Genomic DNA, 26,226 nt, shown 5'->3' with positions numbered 1-26,226 from the left:
TCAACTTTCAACACTAGATGGCGCAGCACTGCCAATAAACAATAGAATCTATCTGAGTCAAGCTGGTTGCAGACCAGTAAACTATAATGATTGTAATTCATATGAAGCATTTACCTTTAGATCCTACTTCTCATAATGATGTGTCTTATGAATTACCATTACAGCATGGTTGCCTTTTAAAGATTGGCGACTGTAAAGATTTGTCTGTTCACTAAAATAAAGGCAATGGGGGGGTGAATGAGGATAAGTGTGTTTACAGAACATCAGGCTTCTCTGGGATAAGGTCACTAGAGTCCGGTATCACTGTGCGTGTTTGCCTCCTGTTTTGAAGGCAGATATTTCCTGTTTTGGAAGAGGTGGCCGAGCCCCCATCTCACCTATATTTCACAGCGGCAGCTGATGAATAAACCTGAAATAAATAAGTATATGTGTGTGTGTGTGTGTGTGTGTGTGTGTGTGTGTGTGTGTGTGTGTGTGTGTGTGTGTGTGTGTGTGTGTGTGTGTGTGTGTATATATATATATATATATATATATATATATATAATGTGATAAAGAGCTGCATATCCATCAGGCGATCCATCAGAGTTATTTACAGGACATTATATTTTTATTTCTGTTTATAACTGTAACTACAGATACACTTATTTTCTTATTCTTATTTTTGTTGTTAATTTAATAAAATATGTTTATTACTCATTTTACATTTTCGCCAGAATTTTGCTACAACATGAAAGCAAGTGAGGAATAAATTAAGAGCCAAATATTCTGCTTAGGTTTTAAGTTGTCATTTAAAACTGTCAGTAAAGTGTCAGGCGAGGGGCAGCAGCATAACAGGCAGTCCCACCAGAAGTTATAAAATACATGAAGTAGACCTTGTTTTTTGAATGACGTGCATATTCAGAGTACTGCTGAATTATGTAATAACGTGATGTCATCTTGCATCAATATGTAAGGCTTGGTTGTAACCTGTAGACCTGCAGGTTGTGGTGCTGTGATTTCCCGGTCTTGCTGTGATAGGCATCATCCTCCTGGGCCTGGGCCTTGAACATGGACAACACGCATGAACCAAGTATTTGGGTTTAAGTCTATATCCAAAGTAGATTTATTACACCGCTACACTAGTAAAACTAGAAATTTCAGCGCTTGAATTCAGATGTACTAAAGTCTCAAAAGAAACAGTCCTTATTATGACCTTGTAATTAAGGTAAACCATTTTTAATTTGGCATATTATCGGTTTAGGGTTTATTTGTAAATTAATTCGTACACAATTTGAACAACCACCACTGATCATCAGTATCAACAAGCATAAACGTTAGAATGCTTTTAAAAATTTATTTTAAAAGGAAGCTACAAATTGACACCTTTATGCCCTCGTGTGGCTATGTTCATCGGAGACTATTTCCATCCCTGAAGTGAATGCATTGGTCTCCAGACTGTGGCCAGTGAGTCCCATTGTGTCGTTTTGGGTACACACCGCCCCTAAACATTTATTTTGACAAGTTGCCTCCAGCCCCCATGGGAGCCATTTGTAAAAAATGACATAACCTCCACCATGTGTTCTCTACTGGTGGCAGATTTTGTGTCTAGACTCATGATGTTCTTCTGTCATTTCATGAAATTCTTATATATTTTTTTATAGAAACTATTGTGTACAGCTACAAACCCATCTCTAGGTCATTTTCATCTCAGAATATTTGCATCCCTGTGTGTGCATATCATTGATGTTTATGCCAAAATATTGCAAAACGAGTGTAAGATGGTGTCTGATAATGGATCAGATATAGATCTGGGAGCTTCTTTCCTTCACTGTCTTCGTTGATTGTCTTTACTTGGCCCATTTTCACCTTGTTTCTTTTACTGAAACAAAATTGTCTTTGTCTTCGGTGTCATTAACAGTTCATTGTTGCTTGTTCCTGGTTCAGGTTACAGTTGAATTTGTGTCTCTCTCTTTTTGACTTTCCTGATCTCAGTCCCTCATGCAAAAAACTTTATTCATCATCATTTTATTCAGTCCTTTATAAAGGCATCTCTGAGCCAGAAAGCTAAAACAAGTTCATGGCTGAGAGTGCAGTAAACACGACAGAGGAAATAACACCATGATGCACCTCGCCTTGTGGGTTTTTTACAACCTATGCAAAATATTTAGCCATTGCCCTATACTAATATGATTCTCCAAAAAAAAAAAAAAGAATAAAAGATAGCTGGAGAAGCTCCTGGAAAATTTCTGGGAGAGATTCTGAGACCAGCTATGCTGAAGGCAAGAGGATGATGGGAAATAGCTGTGAGTCATGTCATGATGGTGACCTGATTAGAGTCTAACAAAGTTAAAGACAAATATTTCAGTGACATATTGGATCCAGCACGTGTGGGAGCTGGACAATGTCCAGCTGCGACCTTCCTGGTGGTAGTTTGGGTTTTTACATTTACATTTACATTTATGGCATTTGGCAGACGCCCTTATCCAGAGCGACTTACAACGTGCTTTCAAGTTACCATCGATGAAGAGATCAATTCCGGTTCACTAGGACCCCAACTATGAATACATCTTTTTATTCACTCTGTTGTAGATTCTGTACACAAAGTTCGACAACAAGAAAGTTACAATTTAATCTAAATATTCTCTAAAGAGGAAGGTCTTGAGCTGTCGTTTGAAGGTGCTCAGTGACTGAGCTGTTTTGACCTCGAGGGGAAGTTCATTCCACCACCGAGGGGCCAAGACGGAGAAGAGTCTAGATGAAGGTTTTTTGAACAAAGACTGCATAGAGTTCACACTGCACAGGCTTCACCAGCTGGTGAAAGCGTGACTGAGCGGTTCTGTCATTACAAACGAGTGTTTCAACTAACTAAGCATGGTGCCCAGTGCACACAACAAAATGTGTCTTCGGTATTTAAACCATCACATTGGTGAGCAGTGGGCAGCCATGACGGGCGCCCGGGGAGCAGCGTTTGGGCCACCACTGCTCCTTGTTGGAATTTTCCTGGGCCAGCATATAGACCTGCTTTCATCCACAATACTGTTTACTGACATCCTGCAGCCGTCCCCAAGGTGCAGTGGTGCAGTGGCAAAAGAAACGAATATTCAGATTTCCACCCCAAGGCAATATATTTAAATGTATAATACATTCTCTCAGCTGTAGGTTTAAAAAAGTGAACGAGTGAACCTGCAGACAATGACTGTGGACACTTAACTACTTGAGGACGGGAAAACGGTGATGTGTACAGGTTCCAGGGTGTGTGTGCTGCAGAGTTCAGACGCAGTGGAAATGTGATGCGGTTAAGATTCCGGTTTGGCCCAGTGTCCCTCACAACCGCCAGAAAAACATCCATGATCATTACGCTCGCTGGGGGAAGCAAGCGCGATCTAATCTGAAGCAGGCTGAGATACGAGGGGCGGGGACGAGGTGGACGGAAGGTTGTCCTCGTTTCAACCTGGTGCTGGCAGTGAACTTTCTTCAAACAAAACCGGACAATCTGCTTCCTTGGTTCTTTAGGTGAATGCAAACAAGATGTTCTTCTGAAAATGACAATTCAGGACAATGCACCCACCCTTCCGTTATTCCTGTACAGCCGAGGCACAAAGGAGAATTTGGAGACTGAATGTTTTATACGCTTTCGCGTAGCATCAACAGGAAGACAACTTATACATACAGTACGAGAGAAAGTTTTTTTTTTTGCTCCACTTGCCAATCATTACAAAAGTTTTGTCCTTCGATGAAACATTACTATACTGATGGATGTGGTGTCTTCCAGGATGACTACGTCACCATCTACACCAGTGGTCGGCAACTCCTGGTGTAGATTTTTGTCGTAGTTGGAATGTTTAAGATAAATTTGAAGATTATTGTGACTTTTTAACATTAAAATGCAATGTGTTTTTGTTGGTCTAAATATGCGTCACAAATGCCACTGTCATGATTCCCACGAGACCTCCAGAAGAAAACCCGCGGGACCTGCACGCAGAAACAATGATAAAAACAGCAACGTCCTCTGTATGGTGATGTGCTACTTGGACTGTTCCGCTGCTTTTGTTCCTGTTTGCCCCAGAACTTGGCTTCAGCAACGGCGCTTAATGCAACTGGATTGCACAGTAACTAGAACCCTGGCGCTCTTCATGCTCAAGAACCACAATGTTGTGGTAAACCGCTATACCCCCCTTCCAACTGCACAAACCCAGCCACACGACTGCTGTGCTACGGCCGGGCCCACAGGGGGCGCAGGGACACCCGAGGGCATGGTATAAAACCCTGGCGCGCATATTGAACATTGCCCGTATGATGTTGAAGTCTTTCACTCTGCTGCTCGCCTTACTTTGACCGGGCCTGGATACGACTGCCTGCATCTGGACCACTCGCATGACGACAAACCTTCACCCATGACCATCTGACTGCCTCTGTCTCTGATGCACCCGACGCCTCACGAATGGCCGAGGCCTACTGACAATTCGCAAGCCTGCCATATTACGTCACGCCTTCACCACGGCAACCGAAGTCTCCCCTCTCCCGCCATGTGCACAGCCTTCTCCTGTCCGGTCCCATCCTGTCATGTCCGCGTGTGTGCCCCGAGACCCGAGCCATGCCATGCCTGCCAAACCGCTGTGCAGTTATATAACTTCACGAGCAACACACAAGTTTTTTTATACATAGCATAGTAACATATCACGGATAAATATAAACTACAGCTCAATTCAAAGACCGTGTCAAGGCGTGCACTGTACATGCAATTACAGAGATTTTGCAGATATTACAGAAAAATCTGTTACCTAGGCATCAGGCATGAAACATTGTCAGTCATGAGGAAATATGTTCAGGAAATAGTTTTTGGAGAGGTGTTCCTTATGGTGACACAGTGTCTTTGTTTCTTTTATTTCCCTGAAAGCGATCTTAAACAAGGACCATTTGTATTCCTCTTCTCATTGGTGCTCATTGCTCAAGATACAGGATGAGGACTGGTCACTTTGAGGTCACACACTTTAGTCATTCCTGGCAAATCATTTTGGACACAGAGTGTTGTCCCCCTTACTGAGGAAAGGCAATAGGAATAGAGCTGTGCAGAGGCCCTTCCTCCACACTCAAAAACGTTGTGTTTAAACGAAAATGAGTTTCAACACCACCAGCTGACAGAAAAAAATGACTGTGTTTGACTCGAGACCCAAAGTGTCAGGCGTGACAGCCTGGAGCTCGAATAATCTCACTGAAAGGCCCTGCAAGATAAGCAGTGGGGGGAAAAGGAATGTTAAAAACAAAACCTAAGCCACCAAAGCACTGCTTCCTTCCATAACCTTGAAGTGACCCTTTTTTCTGGAAATGTAAACACAACCAACAAAAGGAGACAAAAACTAAAGTGAAGGGTCATCATGAGTGGTTCAGAGTTGTGGTGTCTCATGCATCCTTACAGAATGGAGCTTCACAATCAGTTTGATACAGTTGATCTGAAAACAAGGGCCTGCGTTTCGCAATATGTCGCACCCCTTGTCCTCCCCTCTGACTCACATAGTGGAACAATGGGATACTTCTGGTCATTGCTGGTGTACAGTAAAGGCCAAACGTTTGGACACACCTTCTCATTCAATGTGTTTTCTTTATTTTCATGACCATTTACGTTGGTAGATTCTCACTCAAGGCATCAAAACTATGAATGAACACATGTGGAGTTATGTACTTAACAAAGAGTGGAGACCTGACCTCCACAGTCACCGGACCTGAACCCAATAGAGATGGTTTGGGGTGAGCTGGACCGCAGAGTGAAGGCAAAGGGGCCAACAAGTGCTAAACACCTCTGGGAACTCCTTCAAGACCATTTCAGGTGACGACCTCTTGAAGCTCATCGAGAGAATGCCAAGAGTGTGCAAAGCAGTAATCAGAGCAAAGAAACTAGAATATAAAACATGTTTTCAGTTATTTCACCTTTTTTTTGTTATGCACATAACTCCACATGTGTTCATTCATAGTTTTCATTCATAGTATATATATATATATATACACACACACACACACACACACTATCACATTGTTATGTATGGTATATTAGATACAATGAAAAAATATAATTTTAAATATAACTGTATACAGTGTTGTGTCCTGACGTTGGCTCAATTTATTCGATATATGGTAAACAAACCTTTTTTTTCTCCTTTTCATGTGCATGTACCATTAGACTGCTATATACACATATGGTGACTGGTTGCAGCTTTAACCACTGCAATGAAAACCTTCAACTGCAAACAGTACACGACCTTCGACTCCTGAGTGAGATTGGACGAAAAGCCATTTTGATCCTTAAGGACCCAGTGTGTTCACACAGCTGTTATTGTGCGGTAATGAAACCCGCCTGGGGGCATTGCACTGTGTATTGAAATCCGAAGGCATTACAACTGCTGCGCAGCAATTTGAATTCATATCTTCTTTTTCTCTAAAAAAAGCAGGTTGATTCAATTTGTCTTAATATGGAAGGATTTGGACTTCCTTTCACACAGCATGGGGTTTTATTAGTTTTCTTTTGGTGGACCACACCAGACATTTTTTTTTAGGAACAGAGAACCAGCACATCAGCTTGAAAGTATAAACTGTACTCATGCTTTTAAAAAACACAATATTTTCTTAAGCTATGGATTTCTGGACTATTTTTTTGAATAAAAACGATTTTACATTTATATTTTCTCAGTCCATGGCTATTTGTCTATAGACTGATATTCATATATTCAAATAGATGCCATTTGAATAGAGCTGACTGTGGATAAACCCTCAACCCTGATCTGAATGATCTGCTCACTTCTGTGGAACGAGTCGTTATTTTGCCTCATTTCTATATTCTGAGCAATTAGTCAAAGTGGGCGGCTCTCCCTGCTCCTAAAGGCCTTTCCGCCTTCCACTGGAGGCATTAATGTGGGGTTAACAGATGGGACGCACCCACACACACACAGACCCAAATCATGAATGAAAACATCATTTGTCAGTTCATATGAAAGTTACTATTAACCCATGACTGGGTTTCCCCCCATTTACTCTGATGTTTATGATTAGTGTTCATATTTGCTGTCCATACATTCATGTTTTATATGAATATAATAGATATCCTACTAATAAAGTAAAAAAGTGTCAGTATTTGGTAGCAGTATGACCCTGTACTGCATTCATACTGTATGAGTGCGTTATGCCGTATTGCATAATTACTCGAACAAAGACCAACCGGAAGCGCGGCAGTAGATTAATCGATCGCACTGGTGCATCCGCGTTCACAGAGAGAGAGAGGGACACAGAGGGACACACACAAAGAGAGAGAGAGAGAGAGAGAGAGAGAGCGACAGGGACACACACAGAGAGGGAGAGAGAGACAGAGGGACACACACACAGAGGGAGAGAGAGAGCGACAGGGACACACACAGAGAGGGAGAGAGTGACAGAGGGACACACACAGAGAGAGAGAGAGAGAGCGACAGGGACACACACAGAGAGACAGAGAGGGAGAGAGTGACAGAGGGACACACACAAAGAGAGGGAGAGAGAGGTGACAGGGACACGCACACAGAGAGGGAGACAGAGAGAGAGAGCGACAGGGACACACACAGAGAGGGAGAGAGCGACAGAGGGACACACACACAGAGGGAGAGAGAGAGCGACAGCAGACACACACACACACACACACACACACAGAGAGAGGGAGAGGGAAAGAGGAAGAGGGAGATAATGAGAGAAAGAGGGAGAGAATGAGTTAATGTGAGAGAGATGGGAGAGAGAGAACGAGAGAGAGAGAGAGAGGGTCTGAACTTCTGCGTGCATTTCCTCCGCACGACCAATTCGGGGGATGAGTGGAGGAGTGGAGCAGTGGAGGAGTGTCCCCCCCGTGTTTTGTCCAGCATGTCTCCGGGCCGCGACAGACTTTGGAAGAGCAGTGAAGCGAGCTGGGTAGGTTCTCCTCCTTCTCACCCGGTAACGGGGTTATACTGTTTTGGATGAACTTGTGCTATGTTACTATTATTTTCTAACACGCATGACATCCCAAAGCTTTTAGTTTCCCTCCCTTGAATATGCGTTAGTTTAGCTGTTTCTTTGAGCTTAACATTCTGAAGTTTTATTTTAAGCAATCGCTAACGCGCTCCTGAAAATAGAGATTCTGGGTGAGAACTTTTTAGACCATGCTGTAGGATGTACAGTGCTCATGCCTGCCGGTGTTGTGGTGTGTGAGTGTGTGTGTGTGTGAGAGAGAGAGAGAGAGACTGTTTATCAGCAATGTGCAAGTCAACAAGACACAGACCTGAAGTGGATGTTGTGTAGGTGTGAATTTAATGGTGACGAGTCAGTAGGTGCAGGCCAGTGGTGCGGGCAGGGTGAGGGTGGCATGGCCTCGGGTGCCAGGGTCCCTCCACGAACAGCTGCACAGGACCAAGCTCAAGGCTGAATCAACACACCACTTCGTCCAGAGACCAGGCTGGGCTCAACACTCAACACATACACACACACACACACACACACAGACACATGCACATGCACACACACGCACACCACTTGGGCTACTCACACATGGTCCTGGAGAGCAGCTCCCCAAATGATCTTTTAAAGTGACTGAAGAACATCCTTGTTAAATCTGAGGCTTCTTTACTACTGTGAGCAACCAAACACACACGCACAATTACAGAAGACTCCTGCAGTTTTCTGAAAATCTGAAGAAATTTTGGACAAATTAATATTGAAAATTGTAGTCAACAACAATTACATATTTAAGATTTGGATCCTGCACCATAACATTACAGTAGTGGCTGTTCTACTTGGAATAAGTACAGTAAAAAAAACTTATTCGCATTTAAATTCATTTGATTGATAATTGTTGTCAGATTGGGTGTTTTTTTTATATGTAATATTTTTGAGAAAAAAAAACATTGAATTTCAGACTGGAGATCATCTCTCCGTCACTTCCCGTCTGAGCCTCTTTCTCAGATTAGTCTCTGTCATTGTTCTGATGACTGATAAATTGATCTCAATTAAAATAAACACAAACTTTACTTTTCTACCTGAACTTGTGTTAGGAAGTAAAAAAAGATAAATATATATGAATGTATGAATCAATGTCATTAGGGTTCTAATATAAAAATGGCCATTAGACTTCTTCTTTAGGTTATTATTCTCTCTGATCCAGGAGTTTTGTGGAACTTTTGACTGTTCCCCTTCCAGGTTAGATCGTTGTCTTGGTGATGTCCCTCTTACAAGCTTGACCTCCTCAAATTCTCACTTGAGATTTTTGCCCGTACAGACTGGTTAACCTCTGCTGAAAAAAAGGTCCTCCATGTCAATGCTTCCCAACCTTTTCCCCTGAAGCCCGCCTGCTTGTGTCCAAGACAAGCCAGGACCCCCCCAACCTCAACTGCTGCCTTTTCCCCAGGATCTGATACAGCTTATCCAGTGTGAATAAACCAGGGTGTCCCTGGTTATCAAAGGGTTACATGCAAACTGAATCTGTGAGAGATGAAGAGAATCAATGAGACAATAGCCTCTTTTAGGAGAAACTATTAGTCTCTGTGCAGGGTCATGGGACACGGGGCGCAGGGCACAGACTCACCCAGGGCGGGGCACACATAAACTCAAACACTCCATTAATTCTAACCCAATCTTTCTAGTAATGATCAGAGATTATAGTAGAGGTGGGTTTTTTTACATGCTTGAAAAATAACATGGCTGCTTTTCTGCTTTTGGGATATTAGGAAAAAAGGGTGGTGGATGTGATTTTTTCTCCCAGAATTTCAACAACAATCACCCACACACACTGGAGCTAATTTGTAATGAAGTAATAAATTACATTTTTTACATGACATGACGTATGGCTGGTTGTGATGTGAAAGCCATGCTGATATAAAATGGAAGCAATAAATAGCTGGATCGGTCACACTGGCCATGTTACAGAAAGAAAAACTTGTCTCCAAAAGAAATATGCTTGTGCTTATTTGTTCTCCTGTGTCAGACAGCTGCTCTTGAGTGAACCTAAATCAATCAACCAGTGTTAGGGTGTGAATGAATATGCAAGTGCGGAGCAGGGCTTGTGTGACTCTGCTGAATGTGACAGGCTGTACATTTACAGCATTGATCAGACGCCCTTATCCAGAGGGACACAATGGTAGTAGGTGGGATTTGAACCTGGGTCTTCTGGTCCATAGTCGAGTGTGTTACCCACTAGCCTTCATTTATTACCTTTTACAACGACACGTCTTTTCCTTACATCTATTTAGAGGCACTTCTGTCTAAGCTAATTTGATGACTATAAACTCCTATATGAAGGGTTCACATTCAGATTATTACACGACAGAACAGGACCCGACGGGGAAGTGATAAAAGAGGCAATCAGATTAATAATGTACGCGCCGAAACTCTGGCCCAAATCGTGCAGTCAGGCCATGACAATCACTGAATTCTAGCTCTGTCACTACCATGCAAACACTTCAAATAGAACTGCTGAGGAAAAGACCAGCCTGCGATGGAGTTCTAAACATTCCGGATCTCATAAACAGCGCTGTACTCCTCCGCAAGAAAGGAGGCAGAGTGTGAAGCACAGCAGGCCACTGACCCACTCTCCCAAGATAATGCCGTAGTTCTCAAGGACGTGGAAATCTCTCAGCGTTGCTCTCTGTGTGACCTGAAAAACGCGCCTATGAGTTTTCTGTTTTTTTCTATATTGCAACGACAAACTTCGTAACAATATGTCACGTACCTTAAATGTCCATTTCCATTTTTTTTTGGACCTCCCTGCCTATAATTACTTTTTCCTGTCTCCGCAGCATGGAAAGGCTTTAATCTCATTCTGTGTTAGTGGTATATGAACTGAGGTGAGGCCCGAACAGATGGACAGTGGACTGTGGAGCCGTCAGTAAGGTTTGACTCGTCCCTGCTGGACGCATCATGCACAATAGTCAGGGCTGCTGGCTCAGATTTTTAAATAATGTGCAAAATGATCTAGCCAGCTTGGTTTTGTCTGTAGTGGGGTGCTTGGAAAGGGAGGGAGGCGCTGATAACACGGCTGCTTTTGCGTGTGTTTCACCTTACAGAGACTTAATTGGTGAGGAGTAAAACATTATTCATTGCTTTTCTATGGGAGGAGATTCCTTTTTCCTGGAATGCATACGTTTCACACAATTCTTGCTTTAAATCTACTAAATAAATTGTTTCTGTTCACTCAATTTTTAGACATTTTATGTATATTTTTTGCCAAATATAGATTTTTTAAAACTAATATACAATTATATGCAAATATAATTTTACATGAAATAAAAACAATAATGTATCAGTTATTATAATAATAACTGTTATTCATTAATCACCATACATATTTTTGACAGTGAGAATGCAAGTACAGTACATAATGTGCACAATGAAGTGCTTCCTCTGCTTTTAGCCCATTATGTCAAGGAGCAGTGATCAGCTATGAAACCTGTACCTTGCTTATGGGTATGTCAGTGGCACTTTGGTGGCTGATGAATTTAAACCCAGGACATTCTGGTCATTCCTTGGTTGCTAGGCTTACCACTTGAATTTTATTGTTTGGGCTGGTAATACATTCAGTGTCAATGCAGTAAAAGTCACTGCAAATTATTTACATTACATCAATGCTAAAATAATAGGTGTGACTTAATTACTTAATTTTTTTTTAGACCATAATGAAATGTGTCCTCTGCTTTTAACAATCACCCATGGTGAGCAGTGGGCAGCCTTGACAGGTGCCTGGGGAGCAGTGTGTGGGGGATTCGAGGATTTGAACCGGCAACCTTCTGATTATGGGTCTGCTTCCTTACCCGCTAGGCCACCACTGCCCACCATTCACCACCATAGTCGGTGAAACAAGATGGCCTGAAAATATAAACATATATTCTGATGATTGCTGCAGCCTTTAAATGCCTGTTTTAACTGCAACTTTTCAAGCATGAAATTGCAGTAAAACAAGAAAATAGTATATATTTTTGTTGGTTGACTGTGCCAGCAACATATCCAAAAATATACTTTCATATGATATTAGCTGCAGAATTTTACAGATGTTGGTTGAGTTTGTGTTAATTGTGATGTTGTGAAGTCCTGGAGTGAACTAAAAATGCACAATAAGATAGAAAAAAGTCACACGGTTATCCACACTAGACACGATTTCATCACGTTATACACATTCCTGACTGGATTTGCAATGACATTTCCTTTTTAAAAAAAAAAACAAATTCACTGAAACGGGTATGAACGGGTATGGAAAGAATGATAAATTCAGAGAGGCAGGGATGAGATGATGAGCCGATTGCTCATCTAACTGCATTAGATTCAGTTCCTGGGTGACATCCTGGGTATTCTTGGGTGGGTGTGGGTGGTTGAGATGACCAAACTTGACTACTGACACAAAAATTGCTTTCTCTCATGTGTCTGCTGTTTTTGCATTATGTGGTTTTGCCTTATAATTAACTTCTTTGAACTTCTTAGAAGAAGCCGTTTTATTTACTGGAAGAATTTGACTGAAATTAACCCTTCGAGAACTTTCTGTAATATGCAATGATGCTTGTAATTCTTTGAAAGAAATGTAAGATTGTGGGAGACTCTAAAAAATTATTTAAAACCCCTTTCAATGTTTCTTATTGTTAGTAGGAAGGCATGTTATACATGTTATGGAATATGAGAAAAGCTAATACTTGTCTTTTATCACGGTCAGTCCTCAGGTGTCACATTCTAACACCTCTCCTTGGACAAGACTTCTGGAAACAGTGATATCGAGTTCAACATTTCACCAGCTTTACATTAAGTATGCATTGTCTGCCATGAACATTATTGGGAGTTAATGCAAAAAAGTACAGAGTTTCTAAATAATGAATCACCCTTCATAATTAGGCCGATTCTGCGGCCTCATGCAACCTTTTTATGCATGCATACTTGCATGCATGGACAACAGATTTAGAAAAAGCGGAAGAAATTGTACTGTGGCAAATTTTGACCTACAAACCAATGCAACAAACCCATGCATCGTGATGAGACACATTAATATTTCCTATTTTCTCATTAAAATATGATGAAACGTTTAATGGCTGCCAGCTCTGCATGCACTGGGTGCCTGACGGTGATGGCTGGAATCAAGGGCCGTCTAACACTGGAGTGCTGATGGCTTGGAGGAAAACAACAAAAGTGTCTCTGAATGACAAGACTGAGATTATAGGAGGTATCTTAAGAAGAGTGGAGCTTTCCGTTCTCCCGCTTTTCTCCCGATGCTGTGATGCATGAATGGCACAGACAAAAACACACAGCCTTTCCTTCATGTGAATAGGCTATGATTGTAAAGACTCTATCCATCCCCCACACTGTCTTGTTCTCCTGCCCCTCTCTGTGACAGTATTCCTTTTTTTAACATGGATACATTCCATATTTACGGAATTGGTACTGGGGTTCTGGAGTGAGCAACAGCCCAGTCCTCTCTGTTGGATTGTTGGCATCCTCGTCCGCTGATCTCCATTTCACTGCCCACTGATCCATTCGTCATGGTGCGGCTCAGGACTAACAGAGACATGTTTTGTGCTCAGTCAGTCTCTTAACACAGATTTGGACCAGCTAGCGCCACCCCCACCCCTACCAGCTCCACCGGCCTTTTCCCCACCCCCAACCTAAACCAGACACCAGGAGTGTACATAGTACCAGTCCAAATGTGCAACCCACTCCAGTTTAATGCTTAATGTAAAAATAGTCCTCACAGTACTTTTAAGAACCATGCAACAAGAACCCGTTTCTGTATAGAAGTCTCTCACTCACTGGCTCCCTCACTTTCAATAACCACTTATAAAATCAATAAAAACTTATATAATGCTCACTAGGGTCACAGGTGCTGCAGCCCAACACAGTACATTGGATGCAGGGTATGGGGACACAGGGTAGAGACACAGGGACATTGGGACATTGGAAACCATGCTACCCTACAGCAACAGTAGTATTTTGTTAGATGATATGTTGTAAAGATACACTTTAGCAAGGCTTTTACACTATAAAATAATTTTGGACATCATGTTCTTTTGCAATCAAATACAGAGCTACATGATTCCTTTGTTCTTTGTTTTTTGGGTCGGGCAGAAATTTGGTCAATCAGCCTCTAATAACAAATGGCTTTCCTTTCCAGGAAGACATTTGGGGAGATGAAGGGAGAAAGTGTACCCGCCTGCATTCAGTTTGTGTAAAATCAAACCTAATGTGAGTCATTGCTCGGAATTCCTGTAAATTCAAAAATAAAAAGATGGTTGCAGCGTGACGAGTGACAGGAATGCTTCGCCGAGCTCATAGTGAGGGGAATTCCTGTAGGAGACCCGCAGTGGATTCGCCCATGTTGAAACAGAAGAGGCGTTGCCTCAAAGTGCTGGTGACATTTAAGGTTTATCTCTGTTATTCTTTCTCTTTGCCATGATTACAAGAAGCGAGAAGTCTCGCTCTCATCATAACGCAGGCTTGCATGTTTATCACAGAATTCTTATTTCTCAGTCTGGAAAAGGCGTATTCTTGTGCCTGTCACTTTCACAGTTGCTTCTTTTGCCTCAGATAATTAATTTCAATTTAATTCGGGGTGTTAGTAGCCTAGTGGGTAACACACTCGCCTATGAACCAGAAGACCCAGGTTCAAATCCCACTTACTACCATTGTGTCCCTGAGCAAGACACTTAACCCTGTCCCTGTAACTACTGATTGTAAGTCGGTCTGGATAAGGGCGTCTGATAAATGCCGTAAATATAAATGTAAATGTAAATCAGTTCAGTTTACATTGCCAGTATTTGGTTAAAATTCTGTGTGTTAATGAATGCTGTGTACATGTACCAAAGATGTGTTGAAAGCACACAGATGTGGAAGGAGCACAAGCCGTGATGTCCACGTAGTGTAACGTGCTTTTAGTAGACTAAATACTCCCCTCTCCCTTATACGGATGCGTAGCGTAGCCGTAGCAAATTTGGTCTGTTCTGTTTCTCAATAGGCACAAGTCTTGAAATAATTTCTCAAACTGTACCAAGAGCGCAACCATCTATTGAGCTAAATTATGATTCTGGCCAACAGGCATTTGATGGTTTGAATTCTGCAATGCTGGCACAAACTATGGGATTAGAGACCTCATCTGCTTTGAAATCTAAAGCAATGTCGTATTTTGTGATTGCAGGATGAGTTGTCACCTGATACCCAGCAGCTGCATTTATAATAACTATTTTTTCTGGGGGGAAACTCTCATATCATGTGAATGGATAAAATCAGGTGAATGGATTGTCACGCTTTGGCTCCAATGCCTTCAAAAGCAAAACTACAATGTCAATTAAACGTTCCCCGAGCAACAGACTCTGCTGCGTCCTGAGACATGAACAGGCATTTCCATTTCGGCAATGAGAAATAATCTAGTGTGAGATTATATCTCATTGTATCTTTGGTGTCTGCCTCAGAATCCGGTGAATACACACTCCTGTTCAAAAGTTTCAAAAGGTTATTTTGAAATGTCCTAGTTTTTCATGATTAATCAATGAACCTTTTAAAGTGACAGACCAGCATTTGTCACAGTCACAGCGTTCCATTGGAGCTACCATGTCTGGGCAGGATTTCTGATTCATTTGATGTTATCGTAATGGACAAAACAATAGTTTTCTTAAAAAAAAAAAAAAAGGATATTCATAAATATTTAGAGGCAGTGGTAGCCTAGTGGCAATCACTTCACTTTCGCTTCAACTGAAAAAAATGCACTGGTAGTCTTCTGAGGTCATCCTCTGTATGTTCCCATACTTAATCTTAAGTGCCCTGCTTTGGTATCAGGGAGATCAGGACATCTCTGTAGTGAACATTGCACAAGAATGTCCTTGGAGACAGCGCCGTATCTCCCAGGCAGGCACACAATTGCTTATGCAAAAGTTTTGCTTTTTTGCAAATTAGAAAGTTTTGGGCCATCAATTACATTGAGGCAAAAATTTAACCCAGAGAACACCATCTGCACAGCCAGGCATTTTTGAGGGGAGTATAATGCATTGGGGAATTTGCCAGCAAATGAGAAAGAGGACTACATTAAGATCGTGTTGGAAGTCTGCAGAAAATCTTGGCTTTGAGCCTTCCAAAAAGATAATGATCCAAATTACACAGTGGTCAAAAATGATTAAAACCGAAGTCTATCAACATCTCAAACTGACCCAGCCAGACATGAATGTCATACACATTCATTCTTTTAATGGAGGGAAATAAACACAGGGGTAATGGCAAAGCTTTCCAACACCAAAAACCTAGAGGCAAATAGTGAATAATCAGGCAAATAGCTTGTTAGCAACAACCTGATTACTGCAATGACTAAATTGATCATTAAAATAATGTTAACGAAGCCCTGTCGGAGTATATTTGCACGATTCAATCAGAGTGAAGCAGTTACGAATGCTGCTGTCTTGCACAAGAATGCCTTTTAAATGGAGATGTGTGCATGTCGTATCTCCAATTAAGTAATTTCCTTCAGGATTAATAAAGTTTTCTGATTCTGATTCCAAAGACCTGTTAGCAAATGTATTCATTCTGCAAAGGACTTGCTTTCAGACCAGGTTTTTTTTTTTTCATTTACTTGCAAATGAAGATTAGACATTTTGGTTTCAGCTACCCAGCAACCCTGATATGTGGGTTACCAGCAACATTTTGAAATAGTACTGTGTGGTAATACAGTACAAGGTTTTAGAATTGCCCACAGGCTCACCACCAGGACCGAATGAAGGACAAGCCACCCACTCTGCTGCAGCTACAATTAGCTGTAAGGACCTGGAAGACTAGAAACGGTCTTATAATTTTATCCATAAATGTTGGTAAAGCACCAAATTTGAAAGAAAGCAAATAGTACTTGAATCCCAGCTCTGGCATTGTGTGTGTGTGTGTGTGTGTGTGTGTGTGTGTGTGTGTGTGTGTGTGTGATGGCCTGTATAGGAATAAGCACTTACGGATATTGAGTGTAATTGAGTGATATTTTTAATATCATAATCAGACTAACCCTACATATGTTCTTATTGAAAATAAGACCATTAACCTCAGCCACGTTTTCTCTGTCCATTCTGTTATTTTCTATAATAAAATCCATGTAATTATGCCACCTGTGGTGGGCTGGTGCCCCGCCCTGAGTCTGTTCCCACCATTCTTGTCCCGGAATGGGCTCTGGCAGCCTCAACCATTCTTAGGAGCAAGGTGTTATGGATGGTGAGTGAGTGATTATGCGACATGTGTGTATGAAGAGAGAGAGAGAGAGAGAGAGAAAGAGGGGGGGGGGGGGTTGAACAGGGCCTTAGCAGCTGTTCTTAGCAGTCTGCTCTTAATTAGCCGCATCCTGAGGCTGTGGCACAGTAATTAATAACCTCTGCGTAGTTACTCTCAGTCAACATTTTTAAAACATTTTATTTTCAGCTTTCCTCTGGTGCTTTTATTGATCCAGTCCAGTTTGCATGAGGCCACGCAAAATTATTGTCTAGCCTCCTGTCCTTCAGCAAACACAAATGCATCCACTTGATTGTGGCCAGAGTTGCGGCACGCACAAAGCTACTTGTTGTTGACAGGAACCCTCTGGCCCACTTTGATTGATAATGCAGCTTTAAAAGGCTTGCTTCTGTATTTATGGTTCTGTTTACTGCAACACTGCACATGTCATTGCTTTGCAGGAAAAAGGAAGCTGAAATAGTGTGCAGGACCAGCAACTACAGCGTCCGGTGCCGTGGATTTTGTTCCTGCCAGGACCGCACCTGGAATATCCATGATGCAGGGGCTCTCATATCCTCTCCCCGATGGGGCTATCTGGGTGTACAAGAAGCTTAATGAAGTATAAATAACTCCTACCACCGACATTTGTCCAATGGACTACAAACATGGTCTCAGCCTCTTTGTGCAGGCAGAGGACTACAAAAGAAGGCAGAGTCTGGTGAGTCTGGTAGACTGGTCCATGAGCCGCCTGGCTGTGTTGGATGTAAAGAAGGGACAATGGTGGCCTGGAGGTCTCAAAAAGGTCAAACTCTACGGTGTGTTATTTGGACTGACCGTTGCCTTCCTTATCACGGCATCATACGTGCTGAGCGGTGATAAGAAGCGCCTCCTGCTCATACCATCGGGTGAAAGGACCACTGGATTGAATCTCTCCTTTGCCAAGGACCTTGCCACTCTTAAACAGGTTGTGAAAAACATAGTGGCCAAAGTGGAGTTCAATAATCGAAAAGTGCCTGATATCAAAGATCTGCTCGGGAACGAACCACATGTAAGTTAAGCAGTTTTGTATCAAGGTTCTTACAATTGTAATTGAACCATGAAAATGATAATTATGTGTTATAGATCTTTTCTGCAATTCCACGGAAGTTCCTCAGCACCATCAAAAACCCGTGCTGGTATGAAGAACACTCGGGAAATTCAACAGTTGACCCGTATGGGACGAATGTGTATGCCCTGTACTCACGCCGCTTTCAGGCCGTCTATTCGTACCTAAGGAAAACCTTTCAAGAACATCTGTACAATCAGGGGGATAAACGGTACCGGCTGCGCTGTCTCCCCTACTTCTACATCATGGGCCAGCCAAAATGTGGCACTACAGACTTGTATGATCGGCTGAGGCACCATCCAGATGTGCGCTTCACTGCCATGAAGGAGCCTCACTGGTGGACCAGGAAAAGGTTTGGTAAGAAATGGCACTGGCATCATTTAGACTGAAATTTTCATAATGAGTACCGCCTCTGGTAATATTTGCCTCTATTGACTGTCCATCCACTGTCACACATGACAAAAGAGGATATTAACTGTATTTGAGGATAATGAGAATAATAATTTCACAGCATTTAACCATTTGCATTTAGCGTGCCACACGAGGGAGCCTGAGTACCACCAGTGTGAGAACCAAAGATGTAATTTACTTCAGGCGTGAGGGTCATGTTGCTGATATTCTGGTGTAAATGTGTGGCAAAAACGACTTAAATATGTTGATTGTTCATATTAAGATCATATTTATATTTTGTTTAATTTGCTCTGTATTTTTTAATATGTCCTGTTCATTGTAGAATGCAAGGATCATCTTTCACAATCAAAAACAATGATATAAAATGAGTTTGAGGGGAATTCCAGGAGTCTGTTAATAAAAAGAAACAATTTATAAAAAAAAAAAAAAAAAAGAAAACACATCCTTGGACATGTGAGCAAATTGAGTTCTTTTGGTACTGATTTGTCCTAAGACCCAAGAAGAAATTGTTTTCCTCTGGTAATAATCCTCAGGCATTGTTTTAATATCCTCCTGCCCACCTGCGATGGGATCTGAGTCACTTTATCTGGCACGGACGCTTCCGTGCATGTCACATTACATACTCTCTGGGAAATATGGAGGAATAGCACAAATAGTCTGTTTGCTCTTTGCTCTGTGATCAAATCTGTGATGGTGTAGTTGCCTCCCGGGACTTGAAGTAGCGTAACACTGCTGCGCTGCACTGTGCTTGGCTTCTGTGAATAAAGTCTGTACGTTTCTAAGCGGGGAGCCTGGACGACTTTGTCCACACACAGCTGTGCTGGCCTGGGCCCCAGAATCTTTTTTGTTCACATTCAGGTCTCTGTCTGTTTGAATTGATAAGAGACACCATTTGTATTTATAGAACGTGCTCTCTTATTGATGCAATCATCAGATAAATCGTCTTTGGGGCTTGACTCCAGCACGCACGCTGTTTCACTTCTCTCTGTCTGTATGAATAGACATGCAAGCTTCTGGTGGTCTGTGCCATTAGAGGCACATTGACATGTGCAGCCTGACACTCCACACCTCGCGCCTATTTATGGTCATTGACACCAGCAGCTCTAAACTCGTCGGTTATATAATAGAACCTCATTGGGGTGCTAATATTTCTGCTGCACTCAAACACACAAGGTCTGTTTACATTCCAGAGAGTATTCTAAATGCTTTTCGGCGCGCTGTTCTTCAGATTTTTTTTTTTTCAGACACACATGGAAAGTTTGATTCAGTGCGGATAAATTGCCCTAAAATTGCTTTGTTGCTATGCTCTTGAACTTGGTATGAGTGGAATGTGACAGTGGGGTAATGACATTTTATGTGTTCCAACATTGAAGCAAATTGCTTTTTGTTTGGTGTGGCGCTCATCAAATTGCATTAGATGTACACTGAAGTGAAAAACGTCACTGTGCTTGCTTGTCAGAATAGATAATATGTTGAATCGCATACTTTTATTCAAGAAATGCTCTCATGCTCTCACGTTGTAAGTCGCTCTGGATAAGGGCGTCTGCCAAATGCCGTAAATGTAAATGTCATACAGTGGCTCTTAAAAGCGTACACACAGCTTTTAAAATGCCAGGTTGTAATGTAAAGGAAAGTGGGAGCACAATGCAATCTGTACAGTTCAACTGAAAAACAAACATCTGTCAAGTAAAAAATTTATTTTGTAATTTTGTACTGAATTTTACATTTTATAGGCCATTAAACCTGGGTTTTGGTTTTGAATGTAGTTTAAGTGATTTCCTGCAGGTTCAAGTTCAAATTCAAGTTCAGTTTATTTTTCACATACATACAGTGGGTACAGAAAGTGTTCAGACCCCCTTACATTTTTCACTCTTTGTTATGTTGCAACCATTTGCTAAAATCATTTAAGTAGTTTTTTTCCTTATTAATGTACACACAGCACCCCATATTGTCAGAAAAAAAGCAGAATTGTTGACATTTCTGCAGATTTATTAACAAAGAAAAACTGAAATATCACATGGTCCTAAATATTCAGACCCCTTTCTGTGACGCTCAGACTGTGCTGAAGGTTTACCTTCCAACAAGACAATGACCCTAACACACTGCTAAAATAACGAAGGAGTGGCTTCACAACAACTCTGTCACTGTTCTTGAATGGCTCAGCCAGGGCCCTGACTTAATACCAATTGAACATCTCTGGAGAGACCTAAAAATGGCTGTCCACCAACGTTTACCATCCAACCTGATAAAACTGGAGGGGCTCCCCAAATCCAAGTGTGAAAGACTCATGGCTGTATTAGATCAAAAGGGGTGCTTCTACTAAATACTGAGCAAAGGGTCTGAATTCTTAGGACCATGTGATATTTCAGTTTTTTTCTTTGTTAATAAATCAGCAAAAAGGTCAACAATTCTGTGTTTTTCTGTCAATATGGGGTGGTGTTCATGGGGGGGAAATAATTTTAGCAAATGGCTACAATATAACAAAAAGGGACAAATTTAAAGGGGTCTGAATACGTTCCGCACCCACTGTAGTTATACAACATGCAGTGAAATGTAATCTGAACTGCTCATATTGCACTGTGCAACTTTAACTGTGCCCAATTGCTTGAATCACATAAAATGAAGTGAAGTGCAAGTTAAAAAAAAAAAGGCAAGAAATGTTCAACATGAACAATAAATTCATATGTCATTGGGTAGCGGATATATGAGGTAGAGGGTTATTGTGGACTGTATGCAAAGTTGTGTGCTCTTAACACATGCTCTCTCACTGGTCCAGGTATAATCAGGCTAAGTGAAGGCTTTCATGCTCGCTACCCTGTAAAGGATTATCTGGACCTGCTTGACCTGGCTGCTTATCAGATTCAGGACCACGCCCTCAGCAACAGATCAAAAGGGCGTAGCAAGCGGAACATTGTAATTGGTAAACAACCGTCATTTAAATAAACTGATGCTTTTGAACCATTAACCTATCTAGAGAGTTTGTATATATGCTAAATCACACATTTTTAATGCAGTGTTAAAATGTGAATCCCAACATAAAATGGGCTCTTTGGGCATGTCCTACATTCTGTGTTGTGGTTTTGTTATGTGCGTCTGGAGTGAAAAAATAACAATGACTTTGGTTCGTTAGCTCTACTTTGTGAAAAACCCTTAACTTCAATCAGTCTCAAAATCCATGTTAGAACACATAAGGTTGGGGTCAGTTGTAGGTTTTTGACAGGCTAGATCAAAAGAGCATCTAATTGGTTATCTAGGGGCATTGCTTGCTCAAAAATGATGAAATGGATGCAATGTCCATCTTCTAAAGTCTTAAGTATAATGATCATACATTCGGTTACAGTAACACATATGTTAGATAATATATATAATATGAAGTCTTTGTATTTTATGGTCAGGTGAAGCTAGCGCATCCACCATGTGGGACAACAATGCCTGGGTTTATTTCTATGACAATGGAACACAAGAGGAGCCACCCTTCCTGGTGCAGGACTTCATCCACGCTGTCCAGCCACATGCCAAATTTATCGTAATGCTCAGAGACCCTGTGGAGAGGTAGGTGATGTTGTTTTTTTTGTTGGGATATCATAAAACAGCAATATATGGATTTTTAGTTGATGCCCTTTTAATTCATTGCTTACTGATAAACCTTTATTTTTTTATTATTATCCATGCTAGAAAAAGTTGTCCTTTGTTCGATGTTACATCAGTGACATCAAAATGCATCAGCTGCTTCTGCTTCTACCACTTTCATCATTTGATAGTGCAGCTCTGATACGCCATACTCTGCAAAAGTATTCGGTAGTCTTGCTCCTAACAGGCTTTCCTAAAGAAAAAGAATTACACAAGAAACCAACGAAAAGGAGCACAGCCACAACGAACAAGTCAGCAAACATGACCATGCACAAAAAAAATAACCCATGCAACCCATGCATGCGGACAAAAATAATGACCCAGCTTCTCTGTGTGGCTGCGACTTTTCCTGCTCACTATGAATCAGCGTCTCGCTACGAAGTTTGATGTCTGAATCACTCAGTTCTTGTTGGGTGAAATCATGTCTCTCGTGGATTAAAAAAAGATCAAATAATAAAGACTTTCAGTTTTTTTTATTTTTATGGTGTACCTGAGCGACATAAAAATACAAATGACATCTGCAGCCAGATTAAGGTCAATATGAAAAGACTGGCTCATGTCTAGCCTGTGGTTTTGTTTCCCTCCAGACTCTACTCAGACTACCTGTACTTCGGCTTGGCCAACAAGTCAGCTGAGGACTTCCACCAAAGGGTGTCCGAGTCTCTGCAGTTGTTTGAGTCCTGCGTGTCCGCCAGCTCCATGCGCTCCTGCGTCTACAACACCACGCTCAACATGGCCATGCCTGTGAGTGCCACAGTCTAGCTGCTTCACCCTTCACCAACATCTGTGTCTGGCTACGTTAAAGCCAAATTCTTCAATTGCCCCGAGAGCCAGCAGACGCACTTTCATCATGGAGAAACAATGTCTCCTGTTAGTGCAACACTAACTCTCAAGACGCACAAAAATGTAAAACAATTAAGAGGAACTGATAGCTGCTCCGGCGCTAAAGGAATGGAAGCGAGTGCTGTAATGGGACGGCGGAATAACATGGCTGAGGCCGGTGACCAGAAGACCGTTGCTCCGCTTCCAAGAAATCACGGCCTGTGACGCGTCCATTAATATCACCTAATTAAAAAAAAAAAAAGAAACAGCAGTGAACGGTGGGAAAGTGTTGTCCTTTAATGGAACTTACAGGGGGTTTATCTAAGCCTCACTGGATGATGTCAAATGAATTTCATGGGGGAGGAGACGTCTAATGACCAGATGTTAGCTGTTCTGTATCTGGAACTACGAGGCCTAATTATGCTCCATTGTTTTCCCTACTTTAACCATCGCTGACTTCAGATGCCCAGCCAGGCGCTGTAGATTAGATGAGCAGGATTTTCAGAGTTACATTACCACGGTGTCCAAAGCCTTTCGGTGGAGTGCTTACAGCTGTGGCTCTGTAGTGGCTCCAGATTACTTTTGCGCTGTCTTGAGGCCTGAGTTCCAGAAGTGTCAACGCTCGCCCTCACACACAAGGGGAAACATGCAAGTGTACAGTCACAAAACATATATTGAGAAATGCGTACATACAGTGAGAAATGCAAACATCTAAACGTGTTTTTGGCGCCATCTGCTGGACAAAAGTGCATTGTTAAAAAAAAAAAAAAAAAAAAAACCTTTCCATCATAGCAAGGCGCCGCCCTGTGTGCATACCAAAAGAATGCAAGTGTTCCATTAAAAAAACAAACAAACGTGAAATTGCATCTATGGAAATAATAATAATAATAAAAAAAGAATACTATCAAGAAGAGGAATTTGGTCATGAAATATTTTGGTTCATGCAAACAACTTACTGTAAGTAATTATAAGCACGGTTAGGCAAAAAAAAAAATGCTGTCACTCTGCTTGCAAATAAAAAGTCTGTTAATAAATTGAAAAAAGCTGTGCTTTATCTTATTGTCTTTATGTTTATTTTTAAATATTTATGGTGGCGTGGCAGTTAGTGATGTTGCCTCACACCTCCAAGTTGGGGAGTTTGACTCTTGGCTTGGACCTTGTGTGTGCAGTTTGCCATCCAAAGGCCTGTACACTAGGTCAACTGGTGGCCCTGAATTGTTCATAGGTGATGTGAGTGTGTGAGTGAAATAATTCTGGATAGTGAATTTGTCAATTACTATGTGAAGCAGATTCAATGTCTTAAAAGAAAAAGTTTATGTATAATAACTACAGTAAGATGGACTGAATACACAATACCTTGCAGGATTTGTAAGAATGGCCGTGTTTGTTTTTTTTGCATAAATTAAGAGCACCCGATGCTTTCCATCTTTCTTGTTCAGGTCAGACTACAAGTTGGCCTTTACGTCATTTACATACTGGACTGGCTGACTGTCTTCAGCAAGGAGCAGATTTTAGTGCTTCGTCTGGAAGATCATGCCACCAACTGCAAGGTCACAATGCACAAAGTCTTCGACTTTCTCAAATTAGGCAAGCGCTTCTCTTTTTATTTACTTCCTCCTAAGTGATTTTTGCCCTGTTATCCGGAACTATTAAACCAGAAGATACTTCCGTACTTCTCAGATTTACGTATCCCATATTCTTCCTCAGAACAGGCTCAACAGGGCAGTGTAACACTCTAGATGGCATATCAGCTTCGTATCACCTTCATATCAGCTTTCAGATCACTGAATGTTTTGTTTCTGTAATACTGTCAGTTAAGTCCCTTTATTTTTGGCTCCTTACTTTATCTTATTACCATTTGTTACCCTTTTGACTGAGTTATTCTTTATCTTCTGTATTTTGACTAGTTTTAGCATCTGTGATGATACCACCTCCACTTATAATTTCTGGTGGTGTTTGTGTGTGTGTTTGTATTTGACCTACAGGAGCCTTATCGGTAGAGAAGGAGGCTGAGATCACTAAAAGCCCGGCATCCAACACCAGAAGGCCAGCAGACCGAAACCTGGGGCCAATGTTGCCCATAACAAGGGATCTTCTCAAATACTTTTACCATCCTTTCAACCAGAGATTAGCCAAAGTGGTACAAGACAAAGCCTTCCTGTGGACTTGAGAAATGAACACACTTCTGAGGGCCTGTCCATGAACAGGACTTATTCTGTACAGCACACTCTTACACTGAACTTATGACCATGGGGATAGGTAGACATGTTCCAGCTGTTCACATGTGGTCACATGGACAAAATGTTCTGGAATTGTTTCCATAGCAGGTTGGACATCTGCACGTTACAAAAATAAAGTATTTTGTTTAAAAAATGTAATTTCCAAATGGTAATAATTTTGTATATTGCCTATATGTGGCATACATGTACACCTATAAACACGTCTTAACAAATAATTTTTTGAAAAATAGAAGACATTCTACTATTCGAACACAATTACAGTTAGTTAAGAAGTGGTGCTATTCAAGACAGGGTCAAGACTGTGCAGTCAATGCGTGAAGTTGCATAGTGGAAAGCTGACATACCTGTCAAGCAAGCATTGTGTGCCAGTCCTGTAACCCTCTGCTACAGGAAACATGGATTGTCCCTGTAAATAGTGCCTAGAGGGACCTAATTAATATTAGCTAAATGAAGAAATTGTTAAATGTAGGTACTAAAGCTGAAAATACAGCCACGCCCATACTTTGAATGTTTAAAGTTTAAAGTGAAGTGATTGTCACATGTGCTACACAGCAGCACAGCACACAGTGCACACAGTGAAATTTGTCCTCTGCATTTATCCCATCACCCTGAGTGAGCAGTGGGCAGCCATGACAGGCGCCCGGGGAGCAGTGTGTGAGGACGGTGCTTTGCTCAGTGGCACCTCAGTGGTACCTTGGCGGATCGGGATTCGAACCGGCAACCTTCTGATTACGGGGCCGCTTCCTTAACCGCTAGGCCACCACTGCCCCAAATGTTGTGTCAGAAGTGGGATGAATGATGGAACTCTGACTCTACATTGGATATAAAAGTGAACACATCCTTGTTGAAACAGCA

General features: G+C 41.6%; 1 protein-coding gene across 2 annotated transcripts; it reads left to right on the top strand.

The window, feature by feature from the left end:
- The first annotated feature begins 7,667 nt into the window (after nucleotides 1–7,667).
- On the top strand, nucleotides 7,668–25,964 carry LOC114796193 (carbohydrate sulfotransferase 15-like). Of its 2 annotated transcripts, XM_028990172.1 has the most exons (8): nucleotides 7,670–7,902; nucleotides 17,625–18,211; nucleotides 18,286–18,625; nucleotides 21,456–21,599; nucleotides 22,075–22,231; nucleotides 22,897–23,053; nucleotides 24,571–24,718; nucleotides 25,117–25,963. In XM_028990172.1, the coding sequence occupies exons 2-8, from the start codon at nucleotides 17,816–17,818 to the stop codon at nucleotides 25,299–25,301; spliced, it is 1,527 nt and encodes a 508-aa protein (XP_028846005.1). In that variant the 5' UTR covers nucleotides 7,670–7,902; nucleotides 17,625–17,815; the 3' UTR covers nucleotides 25,302–25,963. The 2 variants fall into 2 exon arrangements, with proteins under 2 accessions (XP_028846006.1, XP_028846005.1); XM_028990173.1 differs by lacking the exon at nucleotides 21,456–21,599 and having other exon boundaries at nucleotides 7,668–7,902; nucleotides 25,117–25,964.
- The last annotated feature ends 262 nt before the right edge of the window (nucleotides 25,965–26,226 follow it).

Source organism: Denticeps clupeoides, chromosome 8 (genome assembly GCF_900700375.1).
Source record: "Denticeps clupeoides chromosome 8, fDenClu1.1, whole genome shotgun sequence".
NCBI lineage: Eukaryota > Metazoa > Chordata > Actinopteri > Clupeiformes > Denticipitidae > Denticeps > Denticeps clupeoides.
Note: the sequence above shows the minus strand (reverse complement) of the source record. Positions and strands in the feature narration are given on the sequence as shown.

Bases quoted from the DNA above. Each gene is read 5' to 3' on its own strand.
- LOC114796193 (XM_028990172.1), top strand. From the start codon at position 17,816: ATGGACTACAAACATGGTCTCAGCCTCTTTGTGCAGGCAGAGGACTAC. The intron at 18,626-21,455 runs GTAAGAAATGGC...TCACTGGTCCAG, and splicing joins GTGGACCAGGAAAAGGTTTG to GTATAATCAGGCTAAGTGAA. The intron at 22,232-22,896 runs GTAGGTGATGTT...GTTTCCCTCCAG, and splicing joins CTCAGAGACCCTGTGGAGAG to ACTCTACTCAGACTACCTGT.